Source organism: Myotis daubentonii, chromosome 2 (genome assembly GCF_963259705.1).
Source record: "Myotis daubentonii chromosome 2, mMyoDau2.1, whole genome shotgun sequence".
Classification (NCBI taxonomy): Eukaryota; Metazoa; Chordata; class Mammalia; order Chiroptera; family Vespertilionidae; genus Myotis; species Myotis daubentonii.
The window spans coordinates 15,332,748-15,348,514 of record NC_081841.1 but is presented as its reverse complement, the minus strand read 5'-3'; the positions used below and the strand labels follow the sequence as shown (position 1 = coordinate 15,348,514).

General features: G+C 44.9%; 1 protein-coding gene across 1 annotated transcript; it reads left to right on the top strand.

Annotated features, from left to right (window-relative positions):
• Positions 1 to 216: 216 nt before the first annotated feature.
• Positions 217 to 15,410, top strand: LOC132225953 (F-box only protein 31-like). The gene is made up of 4 exons (XM_059680877.1): positions 217 to 432; positions 586 to 1,125; positions 1,243 to 1,584; positions 15,330 to 15,410. Exons 1-4 carry the CDS (start codon positions 217 to 219, stop codon positions 15,408 to 15,410), a joined length of 1,179 nt encoding a protein of 392 aa, XP_059536860.1.
• The last annotated feature ends 357 nt before the right edge of the window (positions 15,411 to 15,767 follow it).

The window sequence follows — 15,767 nt, the reverse complement described above, 5'->3', positions numbered from 1 at the left end:
CCCTACAGAAAGCAGATTAGTGACTGCCTGGGGCTAGGGTTGGAGGACAGGGAGGGGGACTGGGAAAGGGAGGTGACTATTAATGGGTATGGGTTTAAAGTCCTATAATTGGCTTCTCTCTGAGGGGGCGTGGTTGGACCTAGGGTGGACCCAGCCAGCTTAAAACCCTGCAGAGGTGCGGCAGCCCACTCTGTGGTGGCTGTTAAGTGTGGAGGTATGGAGGAGTGCGCTTGCCTCTGTAGTGTGGGCTCTTCGCGGGGATGTCGGTGTCGTCAGGAGTGCCAGGGCCCAGCTGAGAGGGCAGTGGCCGAAGGCAAGCTGGTCCTGGCAGAAAAGCACCTCGAGGCTGACACAGCAGTGCCGTGCTGTGCAGGGAGTGGAGGAATTGCAAGCCCCATGCCGCCCCCGCACTGCTTCCTGCAGGACCTGCCGGTGGAGATACTGGTGGAGATCTTCGCCTCGCTCCCCGGCACCGACCTATCCAGCCTGGCCCAGGTCTGCACCAAATTCCACCACATCCTGCACACCGACCGCATCTGGAGACGTCGCTGCCATGAGGAGTTTGGTGTTTGTGAAAACTTGCAGAACCTGGAGATGATGGGTATGTCTTATCGAGAAGTCTATGTGAAGCTGTTCCCATACAGAAACATTTTGGGTTTGTGGCAGCTAGATACTGAGGGCTATAGAACAATAGTGAATGTAGTGGTGGACGGTTTATACATTACTGGTTGGAGGTACAAGCCTTCCCTTAACACCCATGTGGATGACCCAATACAATTCGAGCCCTCGTTTAGAATTCGCCTGACGGAGAGGAAACCAGCCACGGTGGAGTGCATGGAGGACATCTACTACTTTTCCAACAGCCACCACCTGCAGATTCAGGAGAACAGGTTCAGCATCCAGTGGATCAAGAGAGACCACCAAAAGGATTTAACAACGCGGCTTAGGAAAGAATTGGGGCTGGTGCTGGAGGACAGACTGCTGTCTGACTGGCTGACCTACCGCCGCCTCTATCTCCCACCAAGCCACCTGGACGACCTCATCAGGCCAGGCCTCTTCCACGGCAAATACGATGGCTTCGGCCCTATGATTGCCATGCTCAGCTTCCATGGGAAGTATGCCAGGGTTACGAAGATCACGGGAGACTCCATGGGGACGTTAGAGATCCACCTCATGCGCCGCATCCAGCTGCCAGATGGCGAGATCTTCCGCAACTTCAACGAGCTCTCCCGGGTGGTCCAGGAGATTGACGAGCAGGTGATCCGGGAGCAGCAGCAGCAGCAAGAAAACGTGATTGAGGAAAGCGAGGGCCATGGCTGGCAGAGCCCTGCCCAGCCCAGCGTGGGGGAGTCCGAGGCTGCAGCTTCGGAGGAGCAGCCTGTCCCGTTTGTTCTGCCTGTGGGCATGCGCTCAAGAGACCAGATCTACCCCCAAACCTGCAAGATGTGTTTCTATGGCATTTACATTGGTCCCTTAGCTCCCTTCGGCTACCCCAGGCGCTACCCTGGAGTCTTCATCCTGTTGGATGAGAACCACTTCGAGTTCATCTGGCTGGAGAAGAAATACTTCATCCTGTTCGGCAGAGTCCAGAACACCTTCCAGAATGTGGAGGCACCATCCCCACAGGCCTTCCTGGAGATGCTCTCGAACATTCAGTGTATGACTGAGTTTTAAACTTAAATGTTTTTAAAGAAAAACCTTCCTCTCACCGCTCCTCTTCCTGGACTGCTTAGCTTCGGGAATACCATCCACTGTGTCACCCAGGGTAGAAACTTGGGAGTCATAACCTAGACTCTCCACTCCCATCGCATGTTTTGTAAACTTTATTTCCTATGTACAAGGTAAACAGTAATGATCATCTAAACCAGGGCATTTGGGGGAATGAAAGGGACACTATTCATACGTGTACCCGGAATAAACTGAGTTTGTCTGAAGCAAATGGAATTGTGTGTTCAGCCCTAGGTGGGGTCTTGATTCCTCTCCCTCCTCTCCATTCCCACCCTCACTACCTTAGGTCTTCATAATGTGCGTGGACTAGTGCAGTAGCTCACAACTCTTTCCTTGATTTCAGTCCTGGTCCTTTCCAATACATTGTACACACTCCATATACATAGCTGATACATCACTCTCTCACTTAAAATCCTTCAGTGGCTACCCATGACTTTGGGATAAATTTTAGATTCCTTAATGTAGCTTAGGAGGCCTTTCACAGATCTGGTTCCTTAAAAATAAATTCTTTTTAACATACATTACTCCTTTTTTATTTTTATTTATTTATTTTAAAATATGTTTTTGTTGATTTTAGAGAGAGAGGAAGGGAGAGAGAAAAAAAAAAGCATCGATGAGAGAGAAACATTGATTGGCTGCCTCCTGCATGCCCCCTACTGGGGATCGAGCCCACAACCTGAGCACATGCCCTGACAGGGAATCAAACCTGCAACCTCTCAGTACATGGTACCTGCCTCATAGAACGGTCCTGAGCATTCATTGGAGCAATGCCCATGAAGTACTTGAGATGACTGGTTATTTTTATGCCCATGGAAGCTTGAAAAGTTTAACCTTAACACAATGCCTGACACAACCAGAGCTCAGCATTGTGTCTATTATTACCCTTTACACCTCCTGTTTGACTGCAGCAGTGGTTTCAGTCATGGCTGCCCATTTCAATCACACAGAGAGCTTGTAAAACGCCACTCCCTGGAGCAATTAAACCAATTTCAGGAAATGGGGCAGAGGTATAGTTCTAGATGATTCTTATGTGCAGCCAAAGCTGAGAAGCTCTGTGCGATGGCACTGGTTCACAAATATCAGTGTGCATCAGAGTCACCTGGAGGGCTTGTTCAAACTATTCCTGGGGCCCACCTTGTGTCTCAAGTTCAGTATATATAGAACAGCCCCCCCCCTTTATTACTTTATTCCATCTTCTATCTCGTGGCTCTTTCATTTTCTTTGCAATCTGCATTGGTCTACCCACTACCTGAGCTCTTTCAGACTCATTACTCTACTGCAGAATTTCTTGAAAACATTTGCCAACAGCCTTCTTCGGGCCAATGGTCTAAAAATTCTCCAACCTATTCCAGCTTCAGACAGTTCACCATGTCTCAAAATTCTTCTTTGAATTCAGAGCCTTTACTCTGTGGGTTTTCCTTTCCTTCTCCCTCCTCCATGTGGAAGCAGGGGGATTCTCATCTGGGACTCCCACGACCATTTCATTGGGTCCCTATATTTACCCCTTAAAAAGAACACGGTCATAGGAGTGAGACAGACGTTGGTTCATATCTTGTACTTGGGTGATTTGATCAAGCTCTGAATCTCATTGTCCTCACTGGTGAGTCTTGGGAGATGATAATGAGGCCCCTATAAATAATATATCCCTGACACACAATACTCAATTATTAGCTACTGTAGTGTTTTACCTTTAAGAAGAAGGTGAAATCTTGACCTTGAAGAGAACTCCAGGAGTGGGAGTAACCCATGGGATGCAGAAGGCAGAACCAGAGATATCAAAAACACAGCAGAAAGAAATAAAGTCAGGATTTACCAAAAGGCAAACAAATGGTCTCAACCTGCCGGAAGCCGGTCCATCCTTGCTGCTTGACACAGTCGCTGCAGGAAAGAAACATCTGCACAGCATATGTTTCAAGGGACCTGGCGTATATAGCATACTGTTCTTAATATGTTTGCTCCCCTTAGCGCTGTGTGTTTTAACCAAGGTCACCTCTCCGAGAAAGGTGGTTTCCCCAGGTAGGGATTTTCCCCTGAAGTTAGGGAGGGAATAAAATCCCTTAACTAAGTGCCAGGCGGGTAATTAATCACTTTAACTACGAACAATCATGCTTAAGCTACATAATCTTTACTCCCTGGAATGGAGATAAGAAACGCCCTAACCTTTGGAATAGAGATTGATAGGATTGGAATCAACTGGTATAAATACAGATGTAACAAGACAACAGGAGACAGAACTTAGAAGACAGAACCTAGACACAGAACCTACACAGAACCTAGAGACAGAAGAACTTTGCTGGAGAGAACATGGCAAAAGATCCTGGACAGAAACTGGCCACAGAACCTAGAGACAGAACCTAGCGAGAGAACCTGGCTGAAGATCCTAGAGACAGAACCTGGCTACAGAACCTGAATAGAACATGGCAAGAGAACCTGACTAGAACCTGGTGACTGAACCTGGCTGGAGAACCTAGCGAGGGAACATGGCTACAGAACCTGGCTGGAGAACCTGGCTGGAGAACCTAGCAAGAGAATATGGACACAGAACCTGGCTGGAGATCCTAACCAGAACTTTGCTGGAGATCCTGACCAGAACTTGGCTAGAGATCCTGGCTAGGCTGCTGATCAACTGAATGCTGTCTCTGTGTCATTCCTTCTTTGCCAACTCCGTCCACACCTTTGGGAACCCCTGGACCTGCTGGGGTTAGACCCCAGCATCAACCAAGTATTTTCTAGGAGGCGTGGGCAGACAGGTGAGAGATGGGGTCTGACAAAGGGAATTGACCAAGAGATTCCCTGTGACTGCATTAAAATATGAGCTTACAGGCTGGTCTGTGCACAGGGAGGGTATTTTAACAGATGGGCTATGGAATGGCCCCAGAGGAAACCCACAAGGGGATTCAACCCCATCAGTGTGACATTCAATCCCTCTGGCAAGACACAAAGTGCTAAAGAATCTACTATAATTTGCACCATTTATTATAGTCATGTGCAAAACATGACCACGAGAGTTACACAGAGCTCTTGTTACAAGATAAGGTCTCTGCATGCGGTTTCCCATCGATGATGTTATTCAGCAGGATGGCTCACATGCTGAAATTTGAAACTCCTTGGGTGAAGAATCCCTCTGCAGGCTGTACCAGATGTTGCTTGTGTAGCTCCTGGAGCCCAGAAAGATGAGTTAATCCTTGAAGGAAATAATTCTGAACTTGCATCAAACTCAGAGGCTTTGATCCAACAGCCCATGGCAATAAAAAAACAAGACTATCAGAGGAGCTGTGGGTGGTAGTCCTGTCTCCGAGAAAGGACAGGGCCACTGGCCAACGGCTACATTCCAGAAGGCCTCCAGATGCAGAGCCTTGAGCAGGGGGCCTCCCTTAGCACGATGTTATGAAAACCCTGCACTTTAAACACATGCAGTCATAAACAAGAACATCCTCACCCTTCCAAGACCCTGCAGAAATATCACCCTCTCCAAGATGCTTCCCTGAATGTTCCAGGTCTCACTGACCCCCACTACCTTCTACCTTCTTTAACTTTCATCATCCATAACACAACACTTGCTACTTGTTGCATCTGTATATTTCTTTAGTTATAGGGTAAGTTCCTAGAGTTTTAAACCAATTAAGTGTATTTGATCATTTTTGTATCTCCGAGTTCTTAACACTATAAGAAGCATCATGTGAGTCATCTTTTCATCCCTAATATCTAGCACAGTACCTGATACATAGCAGTCAATAAGTAAATAGATGCTTATTAAATGAATGAAATTATTGGCTGATGGCTGAATTGGATTTGCATGAAAAAATATATATAAGGGAAGATGTAACAAGCATCTCTTGTTTTGCTTGCCCAGTACCTCACCCTCCTACTTCCTGAAGCTTCCTCTCCTGTGGCCCCACCTTCATGTTTCATGATAGCTGGAGTTGACTTTCAATGAGTCCTTTACTGGGATTTTTGACTTGGAACCAGAGAGAATGTTAAGATAGTCTCTTTCTAGAGGCCAAAACTAGATAGATATACTGGTAAATTTGGGAGCTATTGAACCCATGTTTTTCATCCCTTGGAGAAATCTGATCACTAGCTAGAATGAAGGATGAAACTAATGAAGAGTGTGACTAGAGGCACTGAGACAAGAAGAATCAGAGAATCCTGGGTGGTCCTCGAATTCCTGGCTTCAGGTGTTCCCATGCCCAGGCACATTCCTGCCTTTGGGTTTCAAGGATATCACATTATCTCTCTTTAAAAAAAATTTTTTTTTTATTTATTTCAGAGAGAAAGGGAGAGGGAGAGAGAGATAGAAACATCAATGATGAGAGAGAATCACTTGATTGGCTGCCCTCTGCACAGCTCCTACTGGGGATTGATTCTGCGACCTGGGCATGTGCCCTGACCAGGACGGGGACCATGATCTCCTTGCTCAGAGTTTGATGCTCAACTACTGAGCCACACTGGCTGGGGACATTATCTCTCATAATCACCCCCTCTTTTGCTTACATAAGTTTGAGTTAGGTCTCTGTCACTTGTAACCTCACAAGTTCTAAAGGATATTGAAATGTCTGCTTTGTGATAGATACCCAATAAAAAAGAACGGATGAATAAAATCTCCTTATGTCAAGTTATGAAGTTTGGCAAACTAATTTTGCAAAACATTCCATCTTTATTTGTGGTTTCAATAAATGCCTCTTTGATATTCCTCCCAGAGCTAGCACAGTGCTGATTATAGAGAAGGTACAAGGTATACATGCTGTTTCTGGTAGGTTGATTCTTCATTTTTCATTTTCAACGACTTTTTATCCATGTGTGTGAGAATCTCAGATGCTTGGCACTGCAATGCCATCTGTGCAGGATGGAAACGATCTGTAAGGACTTTCTAAAGGGCACATAGAGTGAGTGATAGGCTCTGAACAGCAGCCACAGATGGAACACAGAGGATGGTCTCCATGGGCAGGGACACTGGGAAAATGCCTTTGAGTAGCTTCATGGCAGAGAAGATGGTAGTAGAGACTTACTGGTATCCACATTTTCTGAAGTTCAAATCCAGGCACATGGCCCAGTGTATATGAGGACATTTATGGGAACAGCTTATTTGATGTTACATGACCAGCTCAGCATTTCTGTTTACCATGTTTGTAGAGCTAAGCTTTAGCATCAGACCTTTCTCTAGACAGGCTGGTCTACTTACTGCCACCCAAATAGACCATGTGAATTGTATCCTTGACACATCTGCTCACAAAATTCCTGGTGTCAGACACCTCTCCCTCCCTTACTTAATTTACTTATTTATTTTTTAAAGAGAGGGTGGAAGCACTCATTTAGAATTGAGGGTTAGACAAAGAGCTTCACAAATAAGAAAAATCTAAAGGAGTTCATTACCACCAAACCAGTATTACATGAAATGTTGAATGGGGGGAAGAAGAAGAAGAAGAAGAAGAAGAAGAAGAAGAAGAAGAAGAAGAAGGAGAAGGAGAAGGAGAAGGAGAAGGAGAAGGAGAAGGAGAAGGAGAAGGAGAAGGAGAAGGAGAAGGAGAAGGAGAAGGAGAAGGAGAAGGAGAAGGAGAAGGAGGAGGAGGAGGAGGAGGAGGAGGAGGAGGAGGAGGAGGAGGAGGAGAAGAAGAAGGAGAAGAAGAAGAAGAAGAAGAAGAAGAAGAAGAAGAAGAAGAAGAAGAAGAAGAAGAAATAATTAAAAACAACAAAGTGGCAACAAATACATATCTATCAACAAATTGAATCTAAAAATCAAAATAAATGAACAAGAAATCTAATGAGCAAAATAAACTGGTTAATAAAATAGAACCAGAATGTAGAGAGTGCCTGGGAAGGCGCATGAGCTGATTGTCAGCTGAGTCCAGTGGCTTCAGCAGAGCCATGTCCTGGAAACATACCTTGCCAGAGGCAGGTATGTTGTCAGCCTGACCTTTAACTCAGGAGCGAGCCTGACCTTTAACTCAGTCAGGTGCCAAGAATGGATGCAATTATCTGGGCTCAGCCAGGAGTGACAATTACAAAGAAGCCACAAGAATGAAGAATTGCAGCTTGATCGTTAACCATGATTTCACATAATTTCCTTTGTCTTAAACTCTAGTAAAACTTCCTGGTATCGTGCTATACATAATAAATGTGCTGCACTAGCTCTGGGTCACTGTCTCTCTATCAGAGGGCGGTATCCCACCTGGCCCCAGCTTTACTAACAGTCTTCGTGTCTGTCTCTTTTTTTCCTTTTCTCAATCCCCAGCCGCCCCTACTCAGGACTCGTCCACTCTCTAGCCGTGCTGGTTGCGGCCCAAGGGAGAAAACTTACACCAGAAGCATGGAAGCATGGAAGCATGGAACAGACTAACAAATCTCAGAGGGAAGGGGAGGGGGACAAGAAGAGATTAACCAAAGATCTTACCTATGGACATAGACAGTAGAGTGGTGAAGGCCTGGGGTGGGGCAGGAACTGCGTGGATGGGGGCAATAGGAAGAAAAGGGAGACATCTGTAATACTTTTAACAATAAAGATTAAGACAAAAACAAAACACAAATATACCCAGCCAGATGAGGCAGACCCAGAACTTGACCTCTAAGCCTTTGCTCTTACCCAATCTTGCCCTTCTATGTGTCATTCAACTAGCACAAAGCTGTGTGCATAACAAGTATTTGTTGAATTAAGGCTTTTTAGAAAACAATAAAGTTCTTCAGAAGATTCAGAGAGGAATTAAATTGAAAATATCAGGAGCAAATTTTTCTCCCCAAAGAGCTGGAACATGCTTGATAGAGATTTACCTCACTTTCCCAATTTCCTTGGCTGAAGGCAATGCCATTCCCCACTCCAAAGGAAACACACTTTATAGAGACAGAAATGCGAAGGATCAACTATAAAGGGAGGCATTCTGGTGAAGGAGTAGCTCTGGGAGCATGGGAGCCTCCGGATGGGTCCTCACAGTGGCTCTCCGGCCATCTAGTCACTGGCACCTCCCTGGGACTCCCTGATTCTGTTAGCTCTTCCCCAGTGTGTTCTCTGGAATACTGGCTCTGCAAGAAGTTTGTGTAAAAAAGTGGTTCTGTTGTCAAGTACTACTGAGAAATTGCATTTCCCCTTGGGGGACACCTAACCCATATTAAAGGCTCTGAGAAGGCCAGCAAGAAAAAGCATGATTATTTAACATTTACTTAATGCTTGTTTAACTCAGCATTTAGTACCTCATGTTGGTTTCACATAAATGCTAATATCTCTCAGAACCAATACCTACACTTAGGTTTAAAAAAAAAAAAAGGCAATTGGTTAAATTTTTTCTAAAGACTCTAACATTCTGTATGAAATAATAATAATTCTATGACATAATAATGTAACTTGACTATAAACTGCTCCTATTGCACAAAAGGTAGGATCACTATTTTGAATTTCTGAGATTTCCTTGTCTGAAAAATTGAGAGGGTGTCAAGATGACTTCAATTTGGCTGTGCATGCAGCTCTGTGAGTTTCCTAAAATGGACAATAGGGGGCACTCGTGGACTGCAGTAGGGCCGTTCCTCCCCAAACTGGGCAAAAAAGGGCAAACCCAAGTTGTAGCAAGCAAAGCAATTCCTTTTCCAGCTGAATGGAAAGCTACTGAGAGCCAACTCCTCTCCCCTTTGGATCTCTCCCTCCCTCTTCCGTCTTTGGAGAAAAAATGGGAGAGAACCAGGATAAGTAACATAGCTCTTTTGCCCTTTACCTTTATAGGCAGAAAATCATCTCAAGCAACTCTTTTCAACTGCTTCTCATTGGTTGTGTCCACTTGGGGGCAGCTACCTTTGCCGGTGGAAATTCTTGTGGGACTCACTTCAGAGCCTACGAGTTGAAAAGGGAATTCTCTTATTTTGAAGGGGGGGGGGGGGAAAGCAGGTGAAGAAAAGAACAAACTGCATTAGGATATAAGTTCTTTCCAATTTATATTTTTTCTTTAAACTTTGGGTTTAGAGGACACAATAAGACTTTCTAAAGATGTGGCAGGCTATAAAAGGCTTGGGGGCAAAAGGAATATACATAACTTTTTCTCACTTATCACCTCTGACATTTTCATTTGAAGAAGCAGGCAGCCCTCCTATTCAAGTCAACTCAACATATTTGGGTGACTGCTTCTAAGGTGATATTGTCATTTTTTCCTACATCCTTCCTCATTAACTCTCCCCTGCCCCTCTGCCCAAAACTGTCTCTACACAGAACCTCTCACTTAGGAAAGAAATGATATATAGGCTTTAAAATATTTTTCTTCAAGAGAAAGTGTAAATACGATTCAGGTGTATAATAAATATATATCTGTTAGCAATTGAATCTACAGACAAAATGAACAAGCAGAATAGAAACAAACTCAGAGACAGAGAACTTCGTGTTGTTTGCCAGATGGGTGGGGGACTTGGGGGTCTGGGGAAAAAGGGGAAGGGATTAAGAAGTACAAATTGTTTCTTTCAGAATAGTCATGAGGACGTAAAGTACAGCATAGGGAATACTGTCAATAATATTCTAATAACGAGGCATGGTGCTGGATGGGTGCTGGATTTATTGGGATGGTCACATATGAAGTTATGAAACGTCTGGTCACTGGGGTATACAAGAAAAAAGACTCAGGTGTATAGTCCACAGAAACTACCAGAGGACAGAGAAACCATGTTCCTCTTACAGAAATTCTCTACATTGCAGGCGCAGAGGAACTTTGAGCTTAGAGGTCTTCAGTTTTCACCTAATCTCATCCTTCCATTGTGTACATGAGGGCACCGGGGGTCCCAGGCCATGCAGGGAGGTACTAGCCTGGCCCATGCCTGAGCTTCTAGCTGCCTGCACATTCCATTGACTCGCACTGGAGCCCACTCAATAGAGATGTCAAGTGCTCATCTCCACAGACAGTAAGACTCACAAGCAATAGTCATATCCCACACTGAGTGCACTCTGCGTGCAGCACCTGTTTTTTGACAATCCTATTTGTGTCCCATTGAGAACAGTGGAGAAAATGGAATGTGAGAGGGAGCTGCTGGGCCAGCAAGCAAAGCCCAATTCATCTGCCTGATTTCTTTTTTTTTAAAATATATTTTTATTGATTTCAGAGAGGAAGGGAGAGGGTGAGAGAAAGATAGAAACATCAACGATGAGAGAGAATCATCAATCGGCTGCCTCCTGCACACCCCCTACTGAGGATCGAGTCTGAAACCCAGGCATGTGCCCTCGATCAGAATCAAACCCAAGATCCTTCAGTCCACAGGTGGATGCTCTATCCACTGAGCCAAACCAGCCAGGGCATCTGTTTGATTTCCGATCCATCTTGACCACTCACCTCTCTAAGAAAGTACTGCTGGGAAAAGCTTGGGAGCTAGAAATTAAGCCATTTAAGCTCTTTGGAAAGTTTCCAGTGCCCTTGAATTCCAGGAAGTGTTGAACCACGGAGTCATAGAGGAGGAGAAGAGGGAAATACTCCTGAGAAAAGAATAAAATGACTATACAGGGGTGGGCAAAAGTAGGTTTACAGTTGTGAGTACATGGAACAGTTTATTCTTGTATTATTATTTATTAATTACTAGTGGCCCAGTGCACGAAATCTGTGCACATTAAAGAATTCTGTGAGGTATGAGACTCCCACCACCCTGCTGTGTGGGCCCTGGGTGCAGGTATCAGGCTCCCTCCTCCATCCTGTCAGACTCTGGGGTGTGCCACAGGACCCAGAGTCAAGTCCCCACACACCTGTGCAGGCCTCAAAATTACTTGAGACCCCGACCCGGCTGGCCCTACCCCCACTGGGCAAGACCCAGACCCTGCCGGCTGCACACCCGTCAAGCCCGGACCCCCAGCAGCTTCACCTCAGTGCTGGATGGGGATGCATGCAGGCAGCGCCATGTCCCAGGTCAGGGACATAGGCAGGAAGTGTCATGGCCCTGGCCAGGGATGCAGGCAAGCAGCTTCACCTCAGTGCTGGGCGGGGACGCATGCAGGCAGCGTGAGGTTAGCGCTGGGCAGGCCTGCGCACACCTGTACTGGGGGCGGAAGTCCCCTCCCCATCCCCTGCCTATTGACCAGTGGTGACTGGGACACCTTTAGGACCAATTAGCATATTGCCTCTTTATATATATATAGATTGTATTGTTTATTTGTATTATGTAAACCTACTTTTCCCCACCCCTGTATATTGAATACCTCCCATATTATTGGACCTTACTTTCTTTCAGCCTCAAGTCACAAACACAGGTAGACCTTTTCTTTTAGAGAGAGAGGGAGAGAGAGAAAGAGAGAGAGAGAGGAAGGGAGAGGGATAGAGAGATAGGAACATCAATGGGAAAAACATCAATTGCCTGCCCCTTGTGTACCTCCTACTGGAGATTGAGCCCATAACCCAGAATCAAATCAGTGACCTGTTGTTGGTTTATGGGTTGACGCTCAAACACTGAGCCACACCAGCTTGGATGTGGTCTCTTTTTTAAAAAAGTTGGGGAGGAAGAACATAGTAGTTTCAGAAATGGACCCAAATCACTGAACTAGTAACTTGGGATTTGCACTCAGGGCTGTTTTCACTGTTCATAACCATATAGCATGACACTTTTTCTTATTTGCTGTTTTCTACCATGGTGATGCTCAATTCATATCCTTTATTTGTGAAAGATATTTTTCCTATAATTTTTTCAAATTTGCACAGTTAACAATATTCTACAGTCACAGTTGTGTTTGCCTTTCACCATCATTAGAGAGAGCAAATTCTTGCTGGTATTTAACATACATCCCCCCAGATGAATAAGAGCCACAGACCTGCCCTCGGGGAAGGTGGGAAATGGTCACATCATAGCAGCTTCCCAGCCCTGGTTCCCAACTGCTTCTGTTAAAAGAAGGATCTATTCAAAACATGTGTGCTGTCATGAGGCCTCACAGCCACCTGGATGCTCTACTCTGGGTTCTTCTTGGGAGAGCCTGGAACATCACTCAAAATCAAGCCTCATTATCCAGATTGTAATCATGATGGATCAAAGCTTTCCTTTCACTCCATTCCTGAGCTGAGCTCTGATCCAATCCCTTTTTCAAAGTATATTCTAGAATACACACACACACACACACACACACACACACACACACACACACACACACACACATAATCTTCACCTGAGGATATTCCTTCCATCCATTGATTTTTAGAGAGAGTAGAAGGGAGGAAGGAGGGAGAGAGAGAAACATCAACGTGAGAGACATCGATTGGTTGCCTGCTACCTGGGATCAAACCTGCAACCAAGATATGTGCCCTTGACTGGAATCAAACCCGTGACCCTTTGGTCCGAAGACCAACACTCTAACCATTGAGAAAAAACAGCCAGGGCTAGGGCTAATATTTTATGTGATCAAATACAGGGCCTATCTACATCTGAGCCATCAGGAACCAGTAAACAAAATGTATTATATGGGGAATTTGGGCACCCTTTTTAATCCTTTAAAAAAAAATGCAGCCTGGGAATCCCTTTGCAAAAAATGTATGGGTATAGGACATGATAGAAAAATAGAACACGGCAATACAATAACTTGCATTGAAGAGCAAATAAAGGTTTTCAGAAAAATGTAAGGAATTTGGAGCTAAAAGATCTGGGTGTGACTCTTATCACAGCCTCTTATTAGCTATGTGATCTTTGGCACATTACTTAACCTCTTTTTCTTAAATTCCATTTTCTTCTCTTTGGGATGCAAATAATAATCCATAACTCATAGAGTTGTTGAAAAGATTCATGCAAAGTGTTCCATAACATTTTTAAAGATACTACTATTAGCACTATTGCTTTTGCTGCAGCGCTAAAAAATGTCTACCTCTGAGTTGAGAGAATAACCTCTAATAATACTTCTTTGGACACACTTTTATTCTGGATGTTTACTAAGTGCCAGACTTTACATGTTTTAAGCTTCACGTGTATTAGCTCATTCCTAATCCTAGAAGGTTTATGCTGTCTTCATTGCCTTCATTTTTCAGTTGAGTCAGAGAAGTGAAGTGAATTCCTGAGAGCTATGAGCTAATCTGTGATTGAACCTATGCAGTCTAATTCCACAATGCATGCTCCTAAGCACTAGATCAGTTAGGACTAATTTTGGAAGAGGGTAACAGAAATTAAAAATAACAGTGGCTTAAACTAGATAGAAATTTATTCCTCTCTTATGTAAAAGCCCAGAAGTTTGATAGTTCAAGACTAGACATGAGGCTTGGCTCCACACAGTGCTCAGGGCTCCAGGCTCCTCCTCTATTTTAGTGCTATCAATATGTAGCTTCATCCTCAATATCCAAAATCGTACGTTCTAGAGCTTTAGGCATTACATCTGTATACCACACAGCAGGATGTAAGAAGGGACAGGATAGAAAGGGGCTACAACACATGTCAGTTGTTTATTGTGGACTGCCCCTGGATGTGGCCATATGACATTTTTACCTACATGCCATTCATTGCTCATAATAGGAAGGGGAATGGGAAATGTAGTTGTTATTATGGATGGCTTTTTGACCAGTTAAAAATTGGAGGGTTTTGTTACTAAAAGGAAAGGGAGAGGTAGTCAGGGCTAGAGGATATATGGAGGAGGAGGAGTGGGAGGTGAAGTTGGAGAGGTGGGCAGGACTGAGTGATGAGAACTTACCAAGACACTAGAGTTCACCATTCTCATTTTGGGTTCACCTCCCATTTCAGCAGGGACCAAGGGGAGGCAGAGCTATTCCCTACAAAAACAGTTTGGCCATTGACTGGCCCTCTGAAACCTTGTACTAGGCGCTCCCAGAGTACAACGCAGGTGTCCACCTTGGTGGTGGACTTGAGGCTGGTTCCAGTCTGAGACCTATTAGCTCATGGAGTTAAAACAGAGGCTTGGAGTGGCTTCTGAGTCTTGTCTCTAGAGAGTCGAGTGATGGGTGTGGGGTGGGAGGACACTAGGACAGACCACAGGCTCTGAGTGGCCCTGACTGGCTGCTCTGGCCCTCCAGAGAGAGCCTGGATGCCACACACTGGAAAGTCACTCCATGGTTTCCAGAGCACTTTCCCATATGCTAGTTTGCTTGAAACACACAATAAGATTGCAACAGGGGTTGCTCTGCTTCCTATTTTGACAATGAAATAATGAAGTCATTATTCCCCCATGATACTCAGTAGAATGAGGTGGGTTTTTCTTTTAAATGTCTTTTCACAAGAGTACCAGGTGATTCTTATGTTCAAATAACCTTGAGAAACACCATGCTCAGGGTGCTGAGTGATAAGGAGGGGAGGTTGTCACGTCTAGAGTGGCATACAAACTATGAGATTGTAAATGCCACGATGACTTAGAGTTACATCTTTCATAATTATCATTTTATCACTACCTGGCACATTGTAGATACTCAATAAATATTCGGTGAAAGAATGAATGAAGACTTAGGTATTCAGCCTCCTCAGACTCCATTTCCTCTGGTGCCATGGAATTATCTTAGAATGGGATCACAGTATTATACACTTAATACCAACAAGGTAGGAAATACATACTCTTAAAACCTCCATTTTAGAGAGAGAAACAGGTTAAATGACTTCCCCAAGATTACACCAATAGTAGCACCTGAACCAGGATTCAAACTTAGGCTCTTAAACATTATACTCTCTTGTTTATCCAATAGAGAATAACTATTCAAGCCATGTCAGCAGATTTACCAGAGCTCAAATCATTCCCCAAGAAACAGAACAAGTCTATTTCATAGGTATCTATACGAATAAAAGGGTAATATGCTAATTAGACCAGACATCCTTCTGGACGTCCTTCCAGACAAAGCCACAGTGGTGGGCGCCAAGGCAGAGGCAGTTAGGGGTGACCAGTTCGGCAGGGGAGGGCAGTTAAGGGCGACCAGGCAGGGAGGCAGAGTGGTTAGTGGCGATCAGGCAGGCAGGCAGGTGAGCGGTTAGGAGCCAGTGGTCCTGGATTGCGAGAGGGATGTCCAACGGCCAGTTTAGGCCTGATCCTGCAGTTATTGGGCCTAAACCAGCCGTCGGACATCCCCCGAGGGGTCCTGGAATGGAAAGATGCAGGCCAAGCTGAGGGTACCCCCCCACCCCTGTGC

Excerpts from the sequence above, each read along its gene's own strand:
- LOC132225953 (XM_059680877.1), top strand. The coding sequence starts at position 217 with ATGGAGGAGTGCGCTTGCCTCTGTAGTGTGGGCTCTTCGCGGGGATGT. Across the intron at positions 433-585 it reads GCTTCCTGCAGGACCTGCCG|AACCTGGAGATGATGGGTAT; the intron begins GTGGAGATACTG and ends GAAAACTTGCAG. Across the intron at positions 1,126-1,242 it reads TCCATGGGAAGTATGCCAGG|GAGATTGACGAGCAGGTGAT; the intron begins GTTACGAAGATC and ends CGGGTGGTCCAG.